This window comes from Tachyglossus aculeatus, chromosome 22 (genome assembly GCF_015852505.1).
Source record: "Tachyglossus aculeatus isolate mTacAcu1 chromosome 22, mTacAcu1.pri, whole genome shotgun sequence".
NCBI classification, from domain to species: domain Eukaryota; kingdom Metazoa; phylum Chordata; class Mammalia; order Monotremata; family Tachyglossidae; genus Tachyglossus; species Tachyglossus aculeatus.
In genome coordinates this window covers 53888595-53913362 of record NC_052087.1, presented here as the reverse complement: position 1 = coordinate 53913362, position 24768 = coordinate 53888595, and the positions used below count along the sequence as shown (strand labels likewise).

The 24768-nt window shown below is 49.6% G+C and overlaps 1 protein-coding gene across 2 annotated transcripts in view; it reads right to left on the bottom strand.

Moving 5' to 3' along the window:
• Positions 1-24768, bottom strand: part of EPS8L2 (EPS8 like 2) — a 112736-nt gene that overhangs the window by 38666 nt on the left and 49302 nt on the right. For both annotated transcript variants that reach the window (XM_038764862.1, XM_038764863.1), the window contains 6 exons: positions 14582-14646; positions 10243-10404; positions 7226-7378; positions 5492-5571; positions 5050-5186; positions 1282-1361 (listed from right to left, as the gene is read on the bottom strand). In XM_038764862.1, coding sequence (XP_038620790.1) covers positions 1282-1361; positions 5050-5186; positions 5492-5571; positions 7226-7378; positions 10243-10404; positions 14582-14646 — 677 coding nt within the window. The remainder of the gene's footprint in view (positions 1-1281; positions 1362-5049; positions 5187-5491; positions 5572-7225; positions 7379-10242; positions 10405-14581; positions 14647-24768) is intronic.

Sequence of the window (24768 nt, the reverse complement as noted above, 5' to 3'; positions counted from 1 at the left end):
TACTAACAAAATAAAATAAATAGAATAGCTATGTACAAGTAAAATAAATAAATAAATGAATAGAGTAATAAATATGTACAAACGTATATACATATATACAGGTGCTGTGGGGAAGGGAAGGAGGTAAGATGGGGGGGATGGAGAGGGGGATGAGGGGGAGAGGAAGGAAGGGGCTCAGTCTGGGAAGGCCTCCTGGAGGAGGGGCTGGTTGGCACGGGGGCGGGACCGCTGCCCTGCCCCGACTCCGGACCGTCCCCCCGAGACTCCCAAATGCCAACCTCTGGGTGAGCAGCTACCAGATTTTGGGACAAATAAGCGGCACCCATCCGCTGATTTTTGCAACAAAGTTGTGTGTCGGGGGGCGGATTAAGTGGGAAGGGGCCTAGTGGCTAGAGCAGAAGGACCTGGGTTCTAATCCCGATTCCACCACTCATCCTCAGTTCCCTCAGCTGGAAAATGGGGGTGAATCCATCGATCAGTCGTATTTATTGAGCGCTGACTGTGTGCAGAGCACTGGACTAAGCGCTTGGGAAGTCCGAGTTGGCAACATGTAGAGACGGTCCCTACCCAACAGTGGGCTCACAGTCTAGAAAATCAATCTAGAATCAATCAATCGTATTTATTGAGCGATTACTGTGCGCAGAGCACTGGACTAAGCGCTTGGGAAGTATGAGTTGGCAACATATAGAGACGGTCCCTACCCAACAGTGGGCTCACAGTCTAGAAAATCAATATAGAATCAATCTAGAATCAATCAATCGTATTTATTGAGTGCTTAATGTGTGCAGAGCACTGGACTAAGCGCTTGGGAAGTATGAGTTGGCAACATCTAGAGATGGTCCCTACCCAACAGTGGGCTCACAGTCTAGAAAATCAATCTAGAATCAATCTAGAATCAATCAATCGCATTTATGGAGCACTTACTGTGTGCAGAGCACTGTATTAAGCGCTTGGGAAGTACAAGTTGGCAACATATAGAGACGGTCCCTACCCAACAGTGGGCTCACAGTCTAGAAGGGGGGAAGACTAGAAGGGATGAAGACTGTGAGCCCCTCGTGGAACAGGGACTGTGTCCAATCCGCTTAGCTTGTATCGACCCCAGCGCTTATTGTAGTGCCTAGCACATAGTAAGCACTTAGCCATTATTATTATCGCTATTCTCAATGATTTCCCTAAAGCCACCAGCCCTAATGGATTGAGGACTGCTGGGGTGGGGTCTCGGGTGCGAATTCTGACGGGGACACGCTCACCCTCCAGCGGGGGTGGGACCTCGGTTCTCACCGTTTCCTTTTCGATCTTCTGGGCCAGCAGGGCCCGGGTTTCTTCCGGGCCGTGGGGGGCCGGTCCTCGCTGGCCGTGCTCTGGCCGGACACAATCAATCAATCGTATTTATTGAGCGCTTACTGGGTGCAGAGCACTGTACTAAGAGCTTGACACCAAGCGGGATCGGTGACCCCGCCCTAGAGCCCGCCAGCTGAACCTGATCGATGACATCAAAGTGCGGCCCCCCCAGCCCCCCAAAAAGGAGTCACAGCCAAAAACCAGTCCAAGAAATCCAGGCCTTCTGTCTGTCCGCCTCCCCCTCTAGACCGTGAGCTCACTGTGGGCAGGGAATGTGTCTGTTTATTCATTCATTCATTGTGCCCAGCACTGTAATAATAATAATAATGATAGCATTTATTAAGCGCTTACTATGTGCAAAGCACTGTTCTAAGCGCTGGGGAGGTTACAAGGTGATCAGGTTGTCCCGTGGGGGGCTCACAGTCTTAATCCCCATTTTCCAACTGAGGCCCAGAGAAGTTAATCCCAGCTCTGCCAATTGTCAGCTGTGTGACTTTGGGCAAGTCACTTAACTTCTCTGTGCCTCAGTTACCTCATCTGTAAAAGGGGGATGAAGACTGTGAGCCCCCCGTGGGACAACCCGATCACCTTGTAACCTCCCAGCGCTTAGAACAGTGCTTTGCACATAGTAAGTGCTTAATAAATGCCATCATTATTATTATTATTAAGTGACTTGCCCAAAGTCACCCAGCTGACAAGTGGCAGAGCCGGGATTTGAACCCATGACCTCTGACTCCAAAGCCCGGGTTCTTTCCACTGAGCCACGCTGCTTCTCCACTGTACTGTACTAACTGCTTGGGAGAGGACAACAGAACAATAATCCCTTTGGTATTTGTTAAGCGCTTTCTATGTGCCAAGCACTGTACTGAGCGCTGGGGTGGACGCAAGAAAATCGGGTTGGACACAGTCCCCCGTCCCACTGGGGCTCACAGTCTCGCCTGTTGTCGGGTAGGGACCGTCTCTATATGTTGCCAAATTGTACTTTCCAAGCGCTTAGTCCAGTGCTCGGCACACAGTAGGTGCTCAATAAATACGATTGAATGAATGAATGAATGCGGGGCCTGCTCCAGCATCTCAAAGCCTCCCGGGCAGAGGATGGGCGGGAGCGGCCTGGCCCTGGAACGCTGCCCGGAGATCATCATCATCATCAATCGTATTTATTGAGCGCTTACTATGTGCAGAGCACTGTACTAAGCGCTTGGGAAGTACAAATTGGCAACATACAGAGACAGCCCCTACCCAACAGTGGGCTCACAGTCTAAAAGCTTGCTATGTGCAAAGCACTGTTCTAAGCGCTGGGGAGGTTACAAGGTGATCAGGATGTCCCACGGGGGGGGCTCACAGTCTTCATCCCCATTTTACAGGTGAGGGAACTGAGGCACAGAGGAGTTAAGCGACTTGCCCAAAGTCGCGCAGCTGACAAGTGGTGGAGCCGGGATTTGAACCCACGACCTCTGACTCCAAAGCCCGGGCTCTTTCCACCGAGCCACACTATGGTCTTCCCGTGGGCGAGTGCCACATGGCAGTGCCACGCGGTACCCAGAGGACACACTGCTCGCCCAAGGGAAGCCCAGGGAGGGGACGCGGAGGCGGGGGCCACACAGGTGTGCCTCCCCGGGGCACAGGCGAGGTTGTTGCTATTTCCCCGGCTATTCTGGGCCCTAACAACAAACCTGAACGGGTGTGTTTGTGTGAACGTGCGTGTGGAGGTGGCTACATGTATGTTCATGCATGCCCCACCCTTCCTGTCAATCAATCAGTCAATCAATCGTATTTATTGAGCGCTTACTATGTGCAGAGCACTGTACTAAGCGCTTGGGAAGTACAAATTGGCAACACACAGAGACAGTCCCTACCCAACGGTGGGCTCACAGTCTAAAAGGGGGAGACAGAGAACAAAACCAAACATACCAACAAAATAAAATAAATAGGATAGATATGGACAAGTAAAATAAATAGAGTAATAAATATGTCGTGAGCTAAATAAATAAATAAATAAATAGAGTAATAAATATGTCGTGAGCTAGACGGTCCATCTGCTTTGCCCCCGAGGTGGCACAGGTCTGTGGGGGTCTGGAGAAGGCAGGCCTGGGCCCCCAGCTTCCCGGGTGACCCCAGGACTCACTGGGGGCAGGGAATGGGTCTGTTTATTGTTGTACTGTCCTCCCCCAAGCGCTTAGTACAGTGCTCTGCATGCGGTAAGTGCTCAATAAATACGATTGAATGAATGAAAAAGCCCTCAAAGCCCTACTGAGAGCTCACCTCCTCCAAGAGGCCTTCCCAGGCTGAGCCTCCTTTTTCCTCTCCTACCTCCTTCCCCTCCCCACAGCACCTGTATACGTGTTTGTACAGATTTATCACTCTATTTATTTTCCTTGTACATATTTACTATTCTATTTATTTTGTTAATGATATGCATTAGCTTTAATTCTATTTGTTCTGACGACTTAACACCAGTCCACATGTTTTGTTTTGTTGTCCATCTCCCCCTTCTAGACTGTGAGCCCGTTGTTGGGTAGGGACCGTCTCTCTATGTTGCCGACTTGGACTTCCCAAGCGCTTAGGACAGTGCGCTGCACACAGTGAGTGCTCAATAAATACGACTGACTGACTGAATGAATGAATGAATGAATGAATGAAAGTCACTTAACCCCTCTGAGCTTCAGTTTCCTCATTTGAAAATGAGGATAACACCCCCTGGCTGTCCCTCCCTCATAGACTGTGTGTGCTGTCGGTCAGTTGTCTCTGTTGAGCACTTACTGTGTGCACAGCATTGTACTAAACGCTTGGGAGAGGACAACAGAACAATGGAAGCAGCGTGGCTCAGTGGGAAAGAGCACGGGCTTTGGAGTCAGAAGTCATGGGTTCAAATCCCGGCTCTGCCACTTGTCAGCTGTGTGACTTCGGACAAGTCACTTCACTTCTCTGGGCCTCAGTTCCCTCATCTGTAAAATGGGGATGAAGACTGTGAGCCCCACGTGGGACAACCTCATCACTTTGTATCCCTGCGGCGCTTAGAACGGTGCTTTGCACATAGGAAGCGCTTAATAAATGCCATCATCATCATCAATGGAGCGGAAACATTTCCTGCCCACAATGAGTTTATAGTCCAGAGGGGGAGACAGACGTGAATAGAAATAAATAAATGATGAATCTGGAAGTAAGCGGTGTGGGGCTGGGAGGGGGGAATGAATAAAGGGAGTGAGTCAGGATGTAGGAGAGAGTGGGAGAGGAGGAATGGAGGACTTAATCAGGGAAGGCCTCTTGGAGGAGATAGGCCTTCAAGAAAGCTTTGAAGCTGGGGGAGAGTAACTGTCAGAAAATCACAACCCCTCTGAGCCTCAGTTTCTTCATCTGAAAATGGGGAGAACCCCCCCCCCCGCCACCGCCGCACCACACATTCCCTGCCCACAGTGAGCTTACAGTCTAGAGGGGGAGGCGGACAGACAGAAGGCCTGAACTTCTTGGACTGACTTTTGGCTGTGACCCCTTTTGGGGGGCTGAAGGGTGGATCTGCCTAGTCCGACTGTGTTTCCCGTTTGGGACAAGGACTGCGTGCGACCTGAACGCACCCGCCCCACCCATCCACAGTGCTCGGCCCCCAGGAAGCGCTTCTGAAATGCCCCAGTAACGGTCACCGCGACAAGCCCTGCCTCGGCAGATAGGACAGGGGACGCGTTGACGAAGGAGGGACAAGCCGGGGCTCACCGTGGGGCGCGGGGGCCGCCACGCGGTTCTTGAGGTTCCTCGGGGAGCCGCCCGCGTCCTGCTGGAAGGGGATGGGGGCCGGGCCTTGCGGGGGCGGGAGGATGGACTGCCTCTGCTTGATCTTCTCCTGGTTGGCCCTGGAGTGGACACCACCACCGCCCACCCCATAGCCACACTTAATTTTCGGGCCCGGTGGGGCCAGACTCCTTCCCCCGGTGGGCCGAGAGACAAGGTCGGGGACGGGGGTGGGTGAGTGAGTTTGAGATGGGGTGAGGGGGTCAGGAGGGGTACCAGTGGAGTCAGGGTCAGGGGAAAGGAGCCACATCTCCGTGGGAACCCAACCCACCTTGGGCCGGCTGAGAGGGAGCCCGGGCAGGGAGAGGGGACCAGCCTGGGCAGCGAGGGGACACCGGAAAGGGACCAGAGCCCGGGCGGCGCTTACTTGAGCGTCTGTGGCCGCAGCTTCTTGCCTTGCCGGCTGTCGGACAGGGCGCTGGCGACGTCCTCGTACACCATCTCCGCCTGCGGGGCCCAGGGCAGGGGGGTGAGCAGGCGTGGGCAGAGAGGGAGCGGGCACGGTCGGGGGGGGAGTGGGCATGGTCTGGGGCGGGGGGGGCAGGAGTGGTTAGGGGGTGAGTGTACTTATCTATCCTATTTATTTTATTTTGTTAGCATGTTTGGTTTTGTTCTCCGTCTCCCCTTTTAGACTGTGAGCCCACTGTTGGGAAGGGACTGTCTCTATATGTTGCCAATTTGTACTTCCCAAGCGCTTAGTCCAGTGCTCTGCACATAGTAAGCGCTCAATAAATACGATTGATGATGATGATGATGAGTGGGCGCAGTTAGAGGGTGAGTGGGCATGGTCAGAGGGTAAGCAGGCCCAGGCAGGAGGTGAGCACGTGTGCACGTGCCCTCGTGAATCTGACCCCCGGCCCACGTCCTCCCCCGGGCCTGGAATGCCCCCAATCCCTCTGCCCATCCGCCAAGCTAGCTCTCTTCCTCCCTTCAAGGCCCTACTGAGAGCTCACCTCCTCCAGGAGGCCTTCCCAGACTGAGCCCCTTCCTTCCTCTCCCCCTCGTCCCCCTCTCCATCCCCCCATCTTACCTCCTTCCCTTCCCCACAGCACCTGTATATATGTATATATGTTTGTACAGATTTATTACTCTATTTGTTTATTTATTTATTTTACTTGTACATATCTATTTATTTTATTTTGTTAGTATGTTTGGTTTTGTTCTCTGTCTCCCCCTTTTAGACTGTGAGCCCAATGTTGGGTAGGGACTGTCTCTATATGTTGCCAATTTGTACTTCCTAAGCGCTTAGTACAGTTCTCTGCACATAGTAAGCGCTCAATAAATATGATTGATTGATTGTACATATTTATTACTCTATTTATTTATTTATTTATTTATTTTACTTGTACTTACCTATTCTATTTATTTTATTTGGTTAGCATGTTTGGTTTTGTCTTCCCCTTTTAGACTGTGAGCCCACTGTTGGGTAGGGACTGTCTCTATATGTTGCCAATTTGTACTTCCCAAGCGCTTAGTACAGTGCTCTGCACATAATAAGCGCTCAATAAATATGACTGATTGATTGTACATATTTATTACTCTATTTATTTATTTATTTATTTCACTTGTACTTATCTATTCCATTTATTTTATTTGGTTAGTATGTTTGGTTTTGTCTCCCCCTTTTAGACTGTGAGCCCACTGTTGGGTAGGGACTGTCTCTATATGTTGCCAATTTGTACTTCCCAAGCGCTTAGTACAGTGCTCTGCACACAGTAAGCGCTCAATAAATATGACTGATTGATTGATTGATTGTACATATTTATTACTCTATTTATTTATTTATTTATTTTACTTGTACTTATCTATTCTATTTCTTTTATTTGGTTAGTATGTTTGGTTTTGTCTCCCCCTTTTAGACTGTGAGCCCACTGTTGGGTAGGGACCGTCTCTAGATGTTGCCAATTTGTACTTCCCAAGCGCTTAGTCCAGTGCTCTGCACACAGTAAGCGCTCAATAAATACGATTGATGATGATGATGATGATGAGGGGAGTGGGCAGAGTAGCCCGCGGGGAGTGGAAACTGAGGTCCCCGACCCCACGGCCCCCTCTGCCCCCTAAGGGTGCCCGCCCACCCACCCCCCGGGGGGTGTCCACGCACCTCGACCTCGTCGCAGTTGAAGAAGTGGACGTCGGGCTTGTGCTGCTGCTCGTCGTCCTGGCAGACGAGGAGCAGGACGGAGCGGTAGCGGAGCTGGTTGAGGACGGTCTGGCAGTGCTGCACGGTGCCCAGTTCGAAGTTCTCCAGCTCCTCCTGCGGGCAACCACCCACCGTCAGGCCGGCCTTCAGACCATTCATTCATTCATTCATTCATTCATTCATTCATCATCATCATCAATCGTATTTATTGAGCGTTTACTATGTGCAGAGCACTGTACTAAGCGCTTGGGAAGTACAAATTGGCAACATATAGAGACAGTCCCTACCCAACAGTGGGCTCACAGTCTAAATGAATTCATTCATTCATTCATTCCACTGTGTGGCTCAGTGGAAAGAGCCCGGGCTTTGGAGTCGGAGGTCATGGGTTCAAACCCCGGCTCCGCCAACTGTCAGCTGGGTGACTCTGGGCAAGTGACTTCACTTCTCTGGGCCTCAGTTCCCTCATCTGGAAAATGGGGATTAAGGCTGTGAGCCCCACGTGGGGACAACCTGATCACCTTGTAACCTCCCCAGCGCTTAGAACAGTGCTATGCGCATAGTAAGCGCTTAATAAATGCCATTATTATTATTATTATTCATTCAATTGTACTTACTGAGCGCTTCCTGTGTGCAGAGCACTGGACTAAGCGCTTGGAAAGTACAGTTCGGCAACAGATAGAGACAATCTCTACCCAACAAAGGGCTCACGGTCTAGAGAAGCAGCATGGCTCAGTGGAAAGAGCCCGGGCTTGGGAGTCAGAGGCTGCCACTTGTCAGCTGTGTGACTTTGGGCAAGTCACTTCACTTCTCTGGGCCTCAATTCCCTCATCTGTAAAGTGGGGATTAAGATTGTGAGCCCCACGTGGGACAACCTGATCAGCCTGTATCCCCCCAGCGCTTAGAATGTTCTGACGACTTGACAACTGTCCACATGTTTTGTTTTGTTGTCTGTCTCCCCCTTCTAGACTGTGAGCCCGCTGTTGGGTAGGGACCGTCTCTAGATGCTGCCAACTTGTACTTCCCAAGCGCTTAGTACAGTGCTCTGCACGCAGTAAGCGCTCAATAAGTACGATTGAATGAATGAGCAAGTAGACAGGTGAACAAGTAGACCACACGGGGCTCAGTGGCTCTGACACGGGCAGAAACTCCTCCCCCTGGGCTTCCAGGCTGTCCATCCATCCATCCATCCATCCCCTGGCCCCCTCCTCCCTCCCGTCCCTTCTGTCCTTGTCCAGCCCAGCCCGCACCCTCCGCTCCTCTGCCACGGCTAATCTCCTCACCGTTAGGCCTCGTTCTCACCTGTCCCGCCATCGACCCCCGCCCCACGTCCTCCCCCGGGCCTGGAATGCCCCCAATCCCTCTGCCCATCCGCCAAGCTAGCTCTCTTCCTCCCTTCAAGGCCCTACTGAGAGCTCACCTCCTCCAGGAGGCCTTCCCACACTCAGCCCCTTCCTTCCTCTCCCCCTCGTCCCCCTCTCCATCCCCCCCATCTTACCTCCTTCCCTTCCCCACAGCACCTGTACATATGTACATATTTTTGTACATGTTTATTACTCTATTTATTTATCTTACTTGTACATATCTATTCTATTTATTTTATTTTGTTAGTATGTTTGGTTTTGTTCTCTGTCTCCCCCTTCTAGACTGTGAGCCCGCTGTTGGGTAGGGACTGTCTCTATGTGTTGCCGACTTGTACTTCCCAAGCGCTTAGTACAGTGCTCTGCACACAGTAAGCGCTCAATAAACACGACTGATTGATTGATTGATTGATTGATTAATCCAGTTAGACACAGTCCACATCCCACTTGGGATTCACAGATGAGGCAAATGAGGCCCAGAGAAGCAAAGTGACTTACCCAAGGTCACCCAGCAGACAGGTGGCAGAGTCGGGAATAGAACCCAGGTCCTCTGACACCCAGACCCGGGATCTAACCATTAGGCCACACCGCTTTCCCGTGGGGGTTGGCCCAAGGATGCCAGGCTTACCCTTTCCCTATGTTGGTTCGGCCAGGGCCCCTCTCCCCACCCCATCCGTATGGTATTTGTTAGGCGCTTACTACGTGCCAAGCACTGTTCTAAGTAGTGTGGCTCAGCAGAAAGAGCCCGGGCTTTGGAGTCAGAGGTCATCATCATCATCATCATCAATCGTATTTATTGAGCGCTTACCGTGTGCAGAGCACTGGACTAAGCGCTTGGGAAGTACAAATTGGCAACATATAGAGACAGTCATCATCAATCGTATTTATTGAGCGCTTACTATGTGCAGAGCACTGTACTAAGCGCTTGGGAAGTACAAATTGGCAACATATAGAGACAGTCCCTACCCAACAGTGGGCTCACAGTCTAAAAAGGGGAGAGGTCATGGGTTCAAATCCCAGCTCCGCCAACTGTCAGCTGGGTGACTTTGGGCAAGTCACTTCACTTCTCTGGGCCTCAGTTCCCTCATCTGTCAAATGGGGATTAAGACGGTGAGCCTCCCGCGGGACAACCTGATCACCTTGTAACCTCCCCAGCGCTTAGAACAGTGCTTTGCATACAGTCAGCGCTTAATAAATGCCATCATTATTATTATTAATATTCCCCCTTTTATTTATTCCCCCTTTTAGACTGTGAGCCCACTGTTGGGTAGGGACTGTCTCTATATGTTACCAATTTGTACTTCCCAAGCGCTTAGTACAGTGGTCTGCACATAGTAAGCGCTCAATAAATACGATTGATGATGATGATGATGATGATTATTACTAGGGTAAATACAAGGTAATCAGGTGGCCCCACGTGGAGCTCCCGGCCTTCCTCCCCATTTTACCGAGGAGGCAACTGAGGGACAGAGAAGCGGCTTGCCCAAGGTCACACCGCAGGCGGGTGGCGGAGGCGGGATTAGAACCCACGGCCTCTGACTCCCGAGCCTGGGCTCTTTCCACTGAGCCACGCTGCTTCTCCGCCTCCATCCCGGCCCGCCCGTCGGCCCGTCCCCTCACCCGGGTCTCGCAGTCCAGCAGGCAGATGGACTTGTCGTTTATCCGGAGCAGCATCTCCTGGGTCCAGATCTTGTCCTTGGAGCTCAGCTGGATCAGCTTCCGCACGGCGTCGTCCACGGTGACGATGGCCTCGCTCCGGTCCATGACGAACGTGGCCAGGTGCTGCGGACATGGAGCAGAGGGATTCCCCTGTCTCTCCAGCTAGATTGGAAGCTCCTTGTGGGCAGGGAATGTGTCTGTTTGATGATGATCATCATCATACCATTTATTAAGCACTTACGATGTGCAAAGCACTGTTCTAAGCGCTGGGGAGGTCACAAGGTTGTCCCACGGGAGGCTCACAGTCTTCATCCCCATTTTCCAGATGAGGGAACTGAGGCCCGGAGAAGTTAAGTGACTTGCCCACAGTCACACAGCTGACAGTTGGCGGAGCCGGGATTTGAACCCATGACCTCTGACTCCAAAGCCAGGGCTCTTTTCCGCTGAGCCACGCTGCTTCTCTGTTTATTGTGAGCCCGTTGTGGGCAGGGAATGCGACTGTTTATTGCTATGTTGTACTCTCCCAAGTGCTTAGTACAGTGCTGCGCACACAGTAAGCGCTCAATAAATACGCTTGAATGAATGGGTCACCCCTTCAGCAGTTTGCTACTCAATCATCATCATCATCATCAATCGTATTTATTGAGCGCTTACTATGTGCAGAGCACTGTACTAAGCGCTTGGGAAGTACAAATTGGCAACATATAGAGACAGTCCCTACCACTTCAGATCCTCGGCCTCTTCCCCTATCTGGAACTGATTTTAATGTCTGTCTCTCCAACTAGATTGGAAGTTCCTTGTGGGCAGGGAATGTGTCCGTGTATTGTAAGCCCGTTGTGGGCAGGGAATGCGACTGTTTATTGCTATTCTGTATTCTCCCAAGTGCTTAGTACAGTGCTGCGCACACGGTAAGCGCTCAATAAATACGCTTGAATGAATGGGACACCCCCTTCAGCAGTTTGCTACTCAATCCACCCCCTGCCCCTCACCACTTCAGATCAATCAATCAATCAATCAATCATATTTATTGAGCACTTACTGTGTGCAGAGCACTGTACTAAGCGTTTGGGAAGTCCAAGTTGGCAACATATACAGTCCCTACCCAACCGTGGGCTCACAGTCTAAAAGGGGGAGACAGAGAACAAAACCAAACATACTAACAAAATAAAATAAATAGAATAGATCCTCCCACTCAGCCTCTTCCCTTTCTGGAACTGATTTTAATGTCTGTCTCTCCAACTAGACTGTAAGTTCCTTGTGGGCGCAGGGAATGTGTCCGTTTATTGTAAGCCCGTTGTGGGCAGGGAATGCGACTGTTTATTGCTATATTGTACTCTCCCAAGTGCTTAGTACAGTGCTGTGCACACGGTAAGCGCTCAAAAAATACGATTGAATGAATGGGTCTCCCCTTCAGCAGTTTGCTACTCAATCCACCCCCTGCCCCTCACCACTTCAGATCAATCAATCAATCATATTTATTGAGCGCTTACTGTGTGCAGAGCACTGTACTAAGCGCTTGGGAAGTACAAGTTGGCAACATATAGAGACAGTCCCTACCCAACAATGGGCTCACAGTCTATAAGGGGGAGACGGAGAACAAAACCAAACATACTAACAAAATAAAATAAATAGAATAGATCTTCCCCCTCAGCCTCTTTCCTATCTGGAACTGATTTTATTGTCTGTCTCTCCAACTAGACTGTAAGTTCCTTGTGGGCAGGGAATGTGTCCGTTTATTGTAAGCCCCTTGTGGGCAGGGAATGCGACTGTTTATTGCTATATTGTACTCTCCCAAGTGCTTAGTACAGTGCTGCGCACACGGTAAGCGCTCAATAAATACGATTGAATGAATGGGTCACCCTGTAAGCAGTTTGCTACTCAATCCACCCCCTGCCCCTCACCACTTCAAATCCTCCCCCTCGGCCTCTTCCCCTATCTGGAACTGATTTTAGACTGATTTTAGACTGTGAGCCCACTGTTGGGTAGGGACTGTCTCTATATGTTGCCAATTTGTACTTCCCAAGCGCTTAGTACAGTGCTCTGCACACAGTAAGCACTCAATAAATACGATTGATGATTTTATTGTCTGTCTCTCCAACTAGATTGTAAGTTCCTTGTGGGCAGGAAATGCGTCTTTTTATTGTAAGCCCGTTGTGGGCAGGGAATGCGACTGTTTATTGCTATATTGTACTCTCCCAAGTGCTTAGTACAGTGCCGTGCACACAGTTAAGTGCTCAATGGATCCCATCGACTGTGACCGCTCCAGTTATTTCGTCCCAAGCTCTCCATACAGTGCTTAGCATTCGATGAAAGGATTTATTTTTTTTTTGAAAGGAAAAACAACCAACAAAAAAGAAAAGGAGGAGGAGGTGGAGGAAGAGGAGGAGGAGCGGGCCCCGTGACTGAGTGGAAAGTACTTGGTGACACTCTGTCCCCTTCCCCCTCCCGCCCGAGGCTCACTAGCAATGTCAGGAATTGAGGTGGCCCGGTTTGGGAGCTGAAGAGGCCTTGGACTTTGGCCAGATCCCCACGCCCTGGCCGGCTGGCTGCCAGAGAGAGTGAGGATGGTGTGATGCAAGCCATCCCCACACTGGGTCGAGCCTGGCAGGCGGCGAGGATCGTCCGGATCATCATCATCAATCATATTTATTGAGCGCTTACTGTGTGCAGAGCACTGGACTAAGTGCTTGGGAAGTCCAAGTTGGCAACATATACAGTCCCTACCTAACAGTGGGCTCACAGTCTAAAAGGGGGAGACAGAGAACAAAACCAAACATACTAACAAAATAAAATAAATAGAAAAGATATGTACAAGTAAAATAAATAATTTCCCTCCTGGTGTGGTATTTGTTGCCGGATTGTGCTTTCCAATAATAATGATAATGACGGCATTTATTAAGCGCTTGCTATGTACAAAGCACTGTTCTAAGCACTGGGGAGGTTACAAGGTGATCTTCTAGACTGCAAGCCCACTGTTGGGTAGGGACCGTCTCTATATGTTGCCAACTTGGACTTCCCAAGCGCTTAGTCCAGTGCTCTGCACACAGTAAGTGCTCATTCATTCATTCATTCAGAGGTCAGGGGTTCAAATCCCGGCCCCACCAATTGTCAGCTGGGTGACTTTGGGCAAGTCACTTCACTTCTCTGGGCCTCAGTTCCCTCATCTGGAAAATGGGGATGAAGACTGTGAGCCCCCCGTGGGACAACCTGATCACCTTGTAGCCTCCCCAGCACTTAGAACAGTGCTTTGCACATAGTAAGTGCTTAATAAATGCCATTATTATTATTATTCTCTGGGCCTCAGTTACTCATCTGTAAAATGGGGATTAAGACTGTGAGCCCCCTGTGGGACAACCTCATCACCTTGTAGCCTCCCCAGCGCTTGGAACATCTTCTAGACTGTGAGCCCACTGTTGGGTAGGGACCCTCTCTATACGTTGCCAACTTGTACTTCCCAAGAACTTAGTCCAGTGCTCTGCACACAGTAAGCGCTCAATAAATACGATTGAATAAATAATAATGATAATAATGGCATTTACTAAGCACTCACTATGTGCCAAGCACTGTTCTAAGCGCTGGGGAGGTTACAAGGTGATCAGGTTGTCCCACGGGGGGCCTCACAGTCTTAATCCCCATTTTCCAGATGAGGTAACTGAGGCGCAGAGAAGTGAAGTGGCTTGCCCAAAGTCACATAACTGACAAGTGGTGGAGCTGGGATTGGAACCCATGACCTCTGACTCCAAAGCCCGGGCTCTTTCCACTGAGCCACGCTGCTTGAATGAATGAATGAATGAATGGATGAACAGTGCTTTGCACTTAGTAAGCGCTTAACAAATACCATTCGTCCCCCTCTCCACCCCCTCCATCTTACCTCCTTCCCTTCCCCACAGCACCTGTATATATGGATATATGTTTGTACATATTTATTACTCTATTTATTTATCTTACTTGTACATATCTATTCTATTTTATTTTGTTAGTATGTTTGGTTTTGTTCTCTGTCTACCCCCTTTTAGACTGTGAGCCCGCTGTTGGGTAGGGACTGTCTCTATATGTTGCCAATTTGTACTTCCCAAGCGCTTAGTACAGTGCTCTGCACACAGTAAGCGCTCAATAAATATGATTGATGATGATGATGATGATGATTATTATTATTATGACCAGGCCTCCTCTGATAAGCCCCCTCAGACCCCCTCTGGACACACCCCCGTGGTCCTTCAGTGGGGAGGATGCTGGATGGACGGACCGATGGACGGACTGACGGACGGGTGGACGGACGGACCGGCCACGGGCCACCCACCTGCACGTGGTACTGCGACGTCTCGTGCATGATGATGTTGGAGTTGGAATATTTCTTCCTTTGTTCTGCAGGACCAGGAGAGAGAGAGACACACACAGTGAGAGACAGTCAGAGACACAGAGAGAGCCCACAGGGCAGCCTGCCCTAGTGGGTAGTAATAATAATAATAATAATAATGATAGCATTTATTAAGCGCTTACTATGTGCAAAGCACTGTTCTAAGCGCTGGGGAAGTTACAAGGTGATCAGGTTGTCCCACAGGAGGCTCATAGTCTTAATCCCCGTTTTACCGATGAGGTAACTGAGGCCCAGAGAAGTGAAGTGACTTGCCCAAAGTCACCCAGCTGACAATTGGCGGAGCCGGAATTTGAACCCATGACCTACCATGAATCTACTATGATTCTACCCATGAATAATAATAATAATAATTAGCTTGTATCATCCCTGATTAGCCTAGTACAGTGCCTGGCACATAGTAAGTGCATAGAGAAGTAGCGTGGCTTAGTGGAAAGAGCATGGGCTTTGGAGTCAGAGGTCATGGGTTCAAATCCCGGCTCCACCAATTGTCAGCTGTGTGACTTTGGGCAAGTCACTTGGCTTCTCCGTGCCTCAGTTACCTCATCTGTAAAATGGGGATTAGGACTGTGAGCCCCACGTGGGACAACCTCATCACTTTGTAACCTCCCCAGTGCTTAGAACAGTGCTTTGCACATAGTAAGCGCTTAATAAATGCCATTATTATTATTAACAAATGCCACAATTAGTATTATCATTATTATTCATTTATTCAATCGTAGCTATTGAGCGCTTACTGGGTGCAGAGCACTGTACTAAGCGCTTGGGAGAGACAATATAGGAATAAAGATTATTCCTAATATACAGTAAGTGCTTAAAAAAATACCATTAAAAAAGCAGCCAGGTAATAATAATAATAATAATGATGGCTTTATTAAATGCTTACTATGTGCAAAGCATTGTTCTAAGCGCTGGGGAGGTTACAAGGTGATCAGGTTGCCCCACAGGGGGCTCACAGTCTCAATCCCCATTTTCCAGATGAGGTCACTGAGGCACAGGAAGTGAAGTGACTCGCCCAAAGTCGCACAGCTGACAAGTGGCGGAGCCGGGATTTGAACCCATGACCTCTGACTCCAAAGCCCGGGCTCTTTCCACTGGGCCACGCTGCTTCTCAGGAGGCAGTAGCCCTCCTGCTGAGGGTCTTTGGGCCAGGGGCATACATTCATTCATTCAATTGTATTTATTGAGCACTTACTGTGTGCAGAGCACTGTACTAAGCGTTTGGGAAGTCCAAGTCGGCAACATGTGGGGACGGTCCCTACCCAACAACGGGCTCACAGTCTAGAAGGGGGAGACAGACAACAAAACAAAACACGTTCTGCCACGAATTAGCCAGGGGCTGCGAGTTCCCCTCTCCCCTTCAGACAAGGAAGTAGGCCAGGCCACTCCCCGGGGGGCATTCATTCATTCATTCATTCATTCATTCAATCGTATTTATTGAGCGCTTACTGTGTGCAGAGCACTGTACTAATCAATCAATCAATCAATCGTATTTATTGAGCGCTTACTGTGTGCAGAGCACTGTACTAAGCGCTTGGGAAGTCCAAGTTGGCAACATCTAGAGACGGCCCCTACTAAACAGCGGGCTCACAGTTTCGAAGGGGGAAAATGTAAAAAAATGTACTGGGAAGGCCAGAACAAGACCAATCAATCAATCAATCAATCAATCGTATTTATTGAGCACTTACTGTGTGCAGAGCACTGTACCAAGCGCTTGGGAAGTCCAAGTTGGCAACATCTAGAGACAGTCCCTACCCAACAGTGGGCTCACAGTCTAAAAGGGGGAGATGGAGAACAAAACCAAACATACTAACAAAATAAAATAAATAGAATAGATATGTACAAGTAAAATAGAGTAATAAATATGCACAAACATATATACATATAAATACACATATATACACATCAATCAATCGTATTTATTGAGCACTTACTGTGTGCAGAGCACTGTACTAAGCGCTTGGGAAGTCCAAGTTGGCAACATATAGAGACGGTCCCTACCCAACAGTGGGCTCACAGTCTAAAAGGGGGAGACAGAGAACAAAACCAAACATACCACACATATATATACTAAGCGCTTGAGGGCTTAAGGGGCACCAGAGGGACAGAGGGGACCCCAGGATGGGGGCTGGGCGGGGAACCACCCCGCTCCCTGCAACACGATCCGATTATCAGCTGAGCCGGTGTGGGCCTTCTGACACCTGAACTGCCCTCTCTTCTTTCTGGGCTCAGGCCGGGCCTTCTGACCGTCCTATCTGGCCGTCCATCTGTCCTTCCTCACTGTCCTGTCCTGTCCGGTCATCTGTCCTGTCTAACTATTCATTCATTCAATCGTATTTATTAAGCACTTACTGTGCGCAGAGCACCGTACTAAGCTCTTGGGAAGTACAAGTCGGCAACATATAGAGATGGTTCCTACCCTACAACGGGCTCACAGTCTAGAAGGGGGAGACAGACAACGAAACAAAACATGTAGACGGGTGCCAAAATCATCAGAACAAATAGAATTAAAGCTATATGCACATCATTAACAAAATTCAGGCAGAAACTCCTCACCCTCGGCTTCAAGGCTGTCCATCATGTTGCCCCCTCCTACCTCCCCTCCCTTCTGTCCTTCTCCAGCCCAGCCCACACCCTCCGCTCCTCTGCCACCGCTAATCTCCTCACCGTGCCTCGTTCTGGCCTGTTCCGCCATCGACAAGACATGTCCAAGACGGAACTCCTTGTCTTCCCTCCCAAACCCTGCCCTCTCCCTGACTTTCCCATCTCTGTTGACGGCACTACCATCCTTCTCGTCTCACAAGCCTGCAACCTTGGTGTCATCCTCGACTCCGCTCTCTCGTTCACCCCTCACATCCAAGCCGTCACCAAAACCTGCCGGTCTCAGCTCCGCAACATCGCCAAGATCCGCCCTTTCCTCTCCATCCAAACCGCTACCCTGTTCGTTCAAGCTCTCATCCTATCCCGTCTGGACTACTGCATCAGCCTTCTCTCTGATCTCCCATCCTCGTGTCTCTCCCCACTTCAATCCATACTTCACGCTGCTGCCCGGACTGTCTCTGTCCAGAAACGCTCTGGGCATGTTACTCCCCTCCTCAAAAATCTCCAGTGGCTACCAATCAATCTGCACATCAGGCAGAAACTCCTCACCCTGGGCTTCCAGGCTGTCCATCCATCCATCCCCTCGCCCCCTCCTACCTCACCTCCCTTCTGTCCTTCTCCGGCCCAGTCCGCACCCTCCGCTCCTCTGCCACTGCTAATCTCCTCCCCGTACCTCGTTCTCGCCTGTCCCGCCATCGACCCCCGGCCCACGTCCTCCCCCGGGCCTGGAATGCCCCCAATCCCTCTGCCCCTCCGCCAAGCACGCTCTCTTCCTCCCTTCAAGGCCCTACTGAGAGCTCACCTCCTCCAGGAGGCCTTCCCAGACTGAGCCCCTTCCTTCCTCTCCCCCTCATCCCCCTCTCCATCCCCCCCGCCTTAGCTTCTTCCCTTCCCCACAGCACCTGTATATATATATATAACATAACATATATATGTATATATAACATATATGCATATATACATACATGTATATGCATATGCATATATACACATATGCACATATATATGTATGCATACATATGTATATATACACATATACATATAACATATATATGTTATATATATAACACACATATATAACATATATATGTATATATAACATATATATGTTTGTACATATTTATTACTCTATTTTACTTGTACATATTTATTCTATTCATTTTATATGTATATATGTATATAAGTTTGTACGGATTTATTACTCTATTTATTCATTTATTTTACTTGTACGTATCTATTCTATTTATTTTACTTTGTTAATATGTTTTGTTTTGTTCTCTGGCTCCCCCTTCTAGACTGTGAGCCCGCTGTTGGGTAGGGACCGTCTCTAGATGTTGCCAACTTGGACTTCCCAAGCGCTCAGTACAGCGCTCTGCACACAGTAAGCGCTCAATAAATACGATTGAATGAATGAATGAGTGGGAGATGAGGAAAAGTCAGGGCTTAGTCTGGGAAGGCCTCTGGGAGGAGATGGGCCTTGGATACGGCTTTGAAGACGGGGAAGAGTCGTTGTGTGTGGGATCTGTGTTTATGTTGCCAACTTGTACTTCCCAAGCGCTTAGTACAGTGCTCTGCACACAGTAAGTGCTCAATAAATACGATTGATTGACTGATTGATTTAAAGCCTCATCGAAGCCCATCTCCTCCCAGAGGCCTTCCCTGACTAAGCCCTCCTTTCCTCTTCTCCCACTCCCTTCCGCGTCACCCTGACTCGCTCCCTTTAGTCATCCCCCCTCCCAGCCCCACGGCACTTATGTCCCTATCCGTCATTTATTTATTTCTATGAATATCTGCCTCTCCCTCTAGACCATAAGCTCGCTGAGGGCAGGGAATGCATCTGTTATATATAGCATCCTCTCCCAAGCGCTTAGTCCAGAGCTCTGCACACACTAAGACCTCGATAAATACCATCAACTGACTGCTTCCCCAATCTGGTGAAGCTCTTTTCCAGAGGAATTGCCCCCCATCTTGGGACACCCGCGCCGGTGCTCCTTAAGCTCTAACCTCAATCCTTCCTGCTGTGTTCCAAGGCCACTAGTCTGGGGGCCATAGGCCCACCATCTTGGAAGGACTAATGAATGACAGTGAGCCCACTGTCTTTTAGACTGTGAGCCCACTGTTGGGTAGGGACTGTCTCCATATGTTGCCAACTTGTACTTCCCAAGCGCTTAGTACAGTGCTCTGCACACAGTAAGCGCTCAATAAATATGATTGATGATGATGAGGATGACCCTTCGTGTCCTCAAGTGGGTCTGGTTTTCCCCAGAGGCAGAGGTGTGGAAGGGGGTCCTCACATTCATTCATTCATTCAATTGTACTTACTGAGCACTCACTGTGTGCAGAGCACTGTACTAAGCGCTTGGGAAGTCCAAGTTGGCAACATATAGAGACGGTCCCTACCCAACCACGGGCTCACAGTCTAGAAGGGGGAGACAGACAACAAAACAAAACATGTGGACAGGTGTCAAGTCATCAGGACAAATAGAATTAAAGCTAAATGCACATCATTAACAAAATAAATAGAATAGTAAATATGTGCAAGTAAAATAAATAGAGTAATCAATCTGTACAAACATATATACAGGTGCTGTGGGGAGGGGAAGGAGGTGGGGGGGGGATGGGGAGGAGGAGAGGAGAAAGGGGGCTCAGTCTGGGAAGGCCTCTTGGAGGAGGTGAGCAGACCTGCTGGACTCCCCCCCCAGAGGCCTTGCTGGGGGTGGGGGGCGCAAACTAGACTGTGAGCCCACTCTTCTAGACTGTGAGACCACTGTTAGGTAGGGACCATCTCTATATGTTGCCAACTTGTACTTCCCAAGCGCTTAGTACAGTGCTCTGCACACAGTAAGCGCTCAATAAATACGATTGAATGAATGAATGAATGAAATGGGGCTGGGGGAGGGCTGGGAGTGGGAGGGCTCTACCTGGTAATAAGGGCAATGGGGAGTCATTGTCAGAAGCAGAAACAACTTGGCCTAATGGAAAGAGCCCGGGTGCCAAAAGGACTTGGGTTCTATTCCAGCTCCGCCACTTGTCAGCTGTGTGACTTTGGGCAAGTCGCTTCACTTCTCTGTGCCTCAATTCCCTCATCTGAAAAATGGGGATGAAGACTGTGAGCCCCACGCGGGACAACCTGATAACCTCCTATCTACTCCAGCGCTTAGAACAGTGCTCGGCACCAAGTATCATTGTACCGGATCATTGCCCTCAGCGTGGCTCAGTGGAAACAGCACGGGCTTTGGAGTCAGGGGGTCATGGGTTCGAATCCCAGCTCTGCCAACTGTCAGCTGTGTGACTTCGGGCAAGCCATTTCATTTCTCTCGACCTAAATTCCCTCATCTGTAAAATGGGGATTAAGACTTTCTCTGTCTCCCCCTTTTAGACTGTGAGCCCACTGTTGGGTAGGGACTGTCTCTCTATGTTGCCATCTTGTACTTCCCAAGCGCTTAGCACGGTGCTCTGCACATAGTAAGTGCTCAATAAATACGATTGATGATGATGATGAAGACTGTGAGCCCCCCCTTGGGACAACCTGACCTCCTTGTAACCTCCCCAGTGCTTAGAACAGTGCTTTGCACATAGTAAGTGCTTAATAAATGCCACTATTACTATTATCTTTTAGACTGTGAGCCCACTGTTGGGTAGGTACTGTCTCTATATGCTGCCAACTTGTACTTCCCAAGCGCTTAGTACAGTGCTCCGCACATAGTAAGCGCTCAATAAATACGATTGATGATGATGATGAAGACTGTGAGCCCCCCCTTGGGACAACCTGATCTCCTTGTAACCTCCCCAGTGCTTAGAACAGTGCTCTGCACATAGTTAGCGCTTAATAAATGCCATTATTATTATTATCTTTTAGACTGTGAGCCCACTGTTGGGTAGGGACTGTCTCTATATGCTGCCAACTTGTACTTCCCAAGTGCTTAGTACAGTGCTCTGCACACAGTGAGCGCTCAATAAATAGGATTGATGATGATGACGGAGTAAGCGCTTAACAAATGTCATCATCATCATCATCTTTCTCCCAGGAATCGCCCCGAGCCGCACCTGGGCAGAATAGAAACCGGAAGGTCAAGTGAGAAACCGAAAGGTAACCGAAAGGTAAAAATGTCCCTGGCCCTGGGCAACTGGGGCGGGGGCCGGGCGCGGGCTGGGGCCTGGCAGAGGTGTCTGGTTGCCGGTCTGGGCCACGCTGGGCGGGCGACCTTCCCGCTCGGGCGCCGGGCGAAATGGGCCTTTATTGCCTGCGTGTTTATAGCCGCAGCTGGGTCAAGGACACCGAGTCCCGGGCCGGTGAACTTCGACGGTACAGGGGGTAAAACACGCCCGGTGGGGCTGACGTCCGATGGGAAACGTGGACTCTTTAACCCTGGAGCCTCGGCCCGCTGACCCCTGGACCCCAACCCCACCCCGGCCTTTGGTCAGCGTCCTTTCTCTCTCTGTGTCTCTCTCTTTCTCATTCTCTCTCTCTCCATAATAATAATAATGGCATTTATTAAGCGCTTACTATGTGCAAAGCACTGTTCTAAGCGCTGGAGAGGTTACAAGGTGATCAGGTTGTCCCACGGGGGGCTCACAGTCTTAATCCCCATTTTACAGATCCCGCCATCGACCCCCGGCCCACGTCATCCCCCGGGCCTGGAATGCCCTCCCTCTGCCCATCTGCCAAGCTAGCTCTCTTCCTCCCTTCAAGGCCCTGCTGAGAGCTCACCTCCTCCAGGAGGCCTTCCCAGACTGAGCCCCTTCCTTCCTCTCCCCCTCCACCCCCTCTCCATCCCCCTCATCTTACCTCCTTCCCTTCCCCACAGCACCTGTATATATGTTTGTACATATTTATTACTCTATTTATTTATTTTACTTGTACATATCTGTTCTATTTATTTTATTTTGTTAGTATATTTGGTTTTGTTCTCTGTCTCCCCCTTTTAGACTGTGAGCCCACTGTTGGGTAGGGACTGTCTCTATATGTTGCCAATTTGTACTTCCCAAGCGCTTAGCACAGTGCTCTGCACATAGTAAGCGCTCAATAAATACGATCGATGATGATGATGATGAAGTGACTTGCCCAAAGTCACACAGCTGACAACTGGCAGAGCTGGGATAGGAACCCATGACCTCTGACTCCAAAGCCCGGGCTCTTTCCACTGAGCCACGCTGCTTCTCCATGTCAGCCATGGTGAGCCTGTATCATCCTCCTGGCTGACCTCCCTGCCCTCCTGTCTCTCCCCACTCCAGTCCGTACTTCACTCTGCTGCCTGCCCGGATCATTTTTCTCCAAAAACGTTCAGTCCGTGTTTCCCCACTCCTCAAGACCCTCGAGTGGCTGCCCATCCACTTCGGCATCAAACAGAAACTCCCCGCCATTGGCTTCAAAGTCGTCCATCCCCTCGCCCCCTCCTACCTCGCCTTGCTGCTCTCCTGCTCTCCTACTCCAACGCAGCCCGCACACCTCTAATGTCTTCTAATGTCAACCTACTCAACTGTACCTTGATCTCATCTATCTCGCCCTAACATCTCACCCTCTTCCTGCCTCTGGCTTGGAAAACACCCTCCCTCCTCATATCCTGACTCTCTCCCATTTCAAAGCCTTACTGAAGGCCCATTTCCTCCAAGAGGCCTTCCCTGACTAAGCCCCCCTTTCCTCTTCTCCCACTTCCTTCTGCGTCGCCCTGACTCCTTCCCTATAATTCATCCTCCCTCCCAGCCCCACAGCACTTCATTCATTCATTCATTCATTCATTCATTCAATGGTATTTATTGAGCACTTACTGTGTGCAGAGCGCTGTACTAAGCACTTGGGAAGTACAAGTTGGCAACATATAGAGACGGTCCCTACCCAACAGTGGGCTCACAGTCTAGAAGGGGGAGAATAATAATAATAATGATGGCATTTATTAAGCGCTTCCTATGTGCAAAGCACTGTTCTAAGCACTGGGGAGGTTACAATCATCATCAATCATCAATCGTATTTATTGAGCGCTTACTGGGTGCAGAGTGCTGTACTAAGCGCTTGGGAAGTACAAGTTGGCAACATACAGAGACGGTCCCTACCCAACAGTGGGCTCACAGTCTAGAAGGGGGAGAATAATAATAATAATGATGACATTTATTAAGCACTTACTATGTGCAAAGCACTGTTCTAAGCGCTGGGGAGGTTGCAATCATCATCAATCATCAATCGCATTTATTGAGCGCTTACTGTGTGCAGAGCGCTGTACTAAGCGCTTGGGAAGTACAAGTTGGCAACATACAGAGACGGTCCCTACCCAACAGTGGGCTCACAGTCTAGAAGGGGGAGAATAATAATAATAATGATGACATTTATTAAGCACTTACTATGTGCAAAGCACTGTTCTAAGCGCTGGGGAGGTTGCAATCATCATCAATCATCAATCGTATTTATTGAGCGCTTACTGTGTGCAGAGCGCTGTACTGAGCTCTTGGGAAGTACAAGTTGGCAACATACAGAGACGGTCCCTACCCAACAGTGGGCTCACAGTCTAGAAGGGGGAGAATAATAATAATAATGATGGCATTTATTAAGCGCTTCCTATGTGCAAAGCACTGTTCTAAGCGCTGGGGAGGTTACAAGGTGATCAGGTTGTCCCACGGGGGGCTCACAGTCTTAATCCCCATTTTACAGATGAGGTAACTAAGGCCCAGAGAAGTGAAGTGACTTGCCCAAAGTCACACAGCTGACAATTGGTGGAGCCAGGATTTGAACCCTTGACCTCTGACTCCAAAGCCCGTGCTCTTTCCACTGAGCCACGCTGCTTCTCCATATCACTTATGTCCATATCTGTATTTTATTTATTTCTATTACTACCTGTCTCCCCCTCTAGGCTGTAAGCTTGTTGTGGGCAGGGAATGTGTCTTTTTATTGCTCTATTATCCTCTCCTTAGCATTTAGTACAGTGCTCTGCACTCAGAAAGCGCTCTCCCCTCTCCATCCCTCACTCTCCACAGTGACCCAGCACGGACCAGCCAAAACCCTAGGTTAAACTACGCTCAAGAGGGGACTGACCAGTGACCATCATCAAGTACGGGGAGGGGGAGAGCAGCAGTGCTTTGTGACTACAGTCAGGTCAAAGGGGGTTCTGCCACACTCCAGTAAGAGGGATTTAAGTTAGACATCAGAGAAGGTTTTAGGTTAGACCTCACCCTCTAATTTTTAGGGTTAGGGTTTAGGGTTTGGTTGGGCTCTGGGTTTAGGGTTAGGGCTTAGATTTAGAAATTGTGCTTACAGTTAGGGATTAGGGTATCGGATTTAGGGACAGAGTTAGGTTTAGGGTTAGAATACAGGATTTAGGGTTAGGGTTTAGGGTTGGTATAGGATTTAGGGTTAGGGTTTGGGTTTAGGGATTAGGGTAAATGTTGCTTTCTGGGTTTACGGTTAAGGTATAGGATTTAGGGTTAGGGTTTTGAGTTAGGGTGTAGGGTTAGGGTTTTGGGTTATGATGAAGGTTTGGGTTTAGGGTTTAGGGCTAGGGATGAGGGTTAGGGGTTAGGGT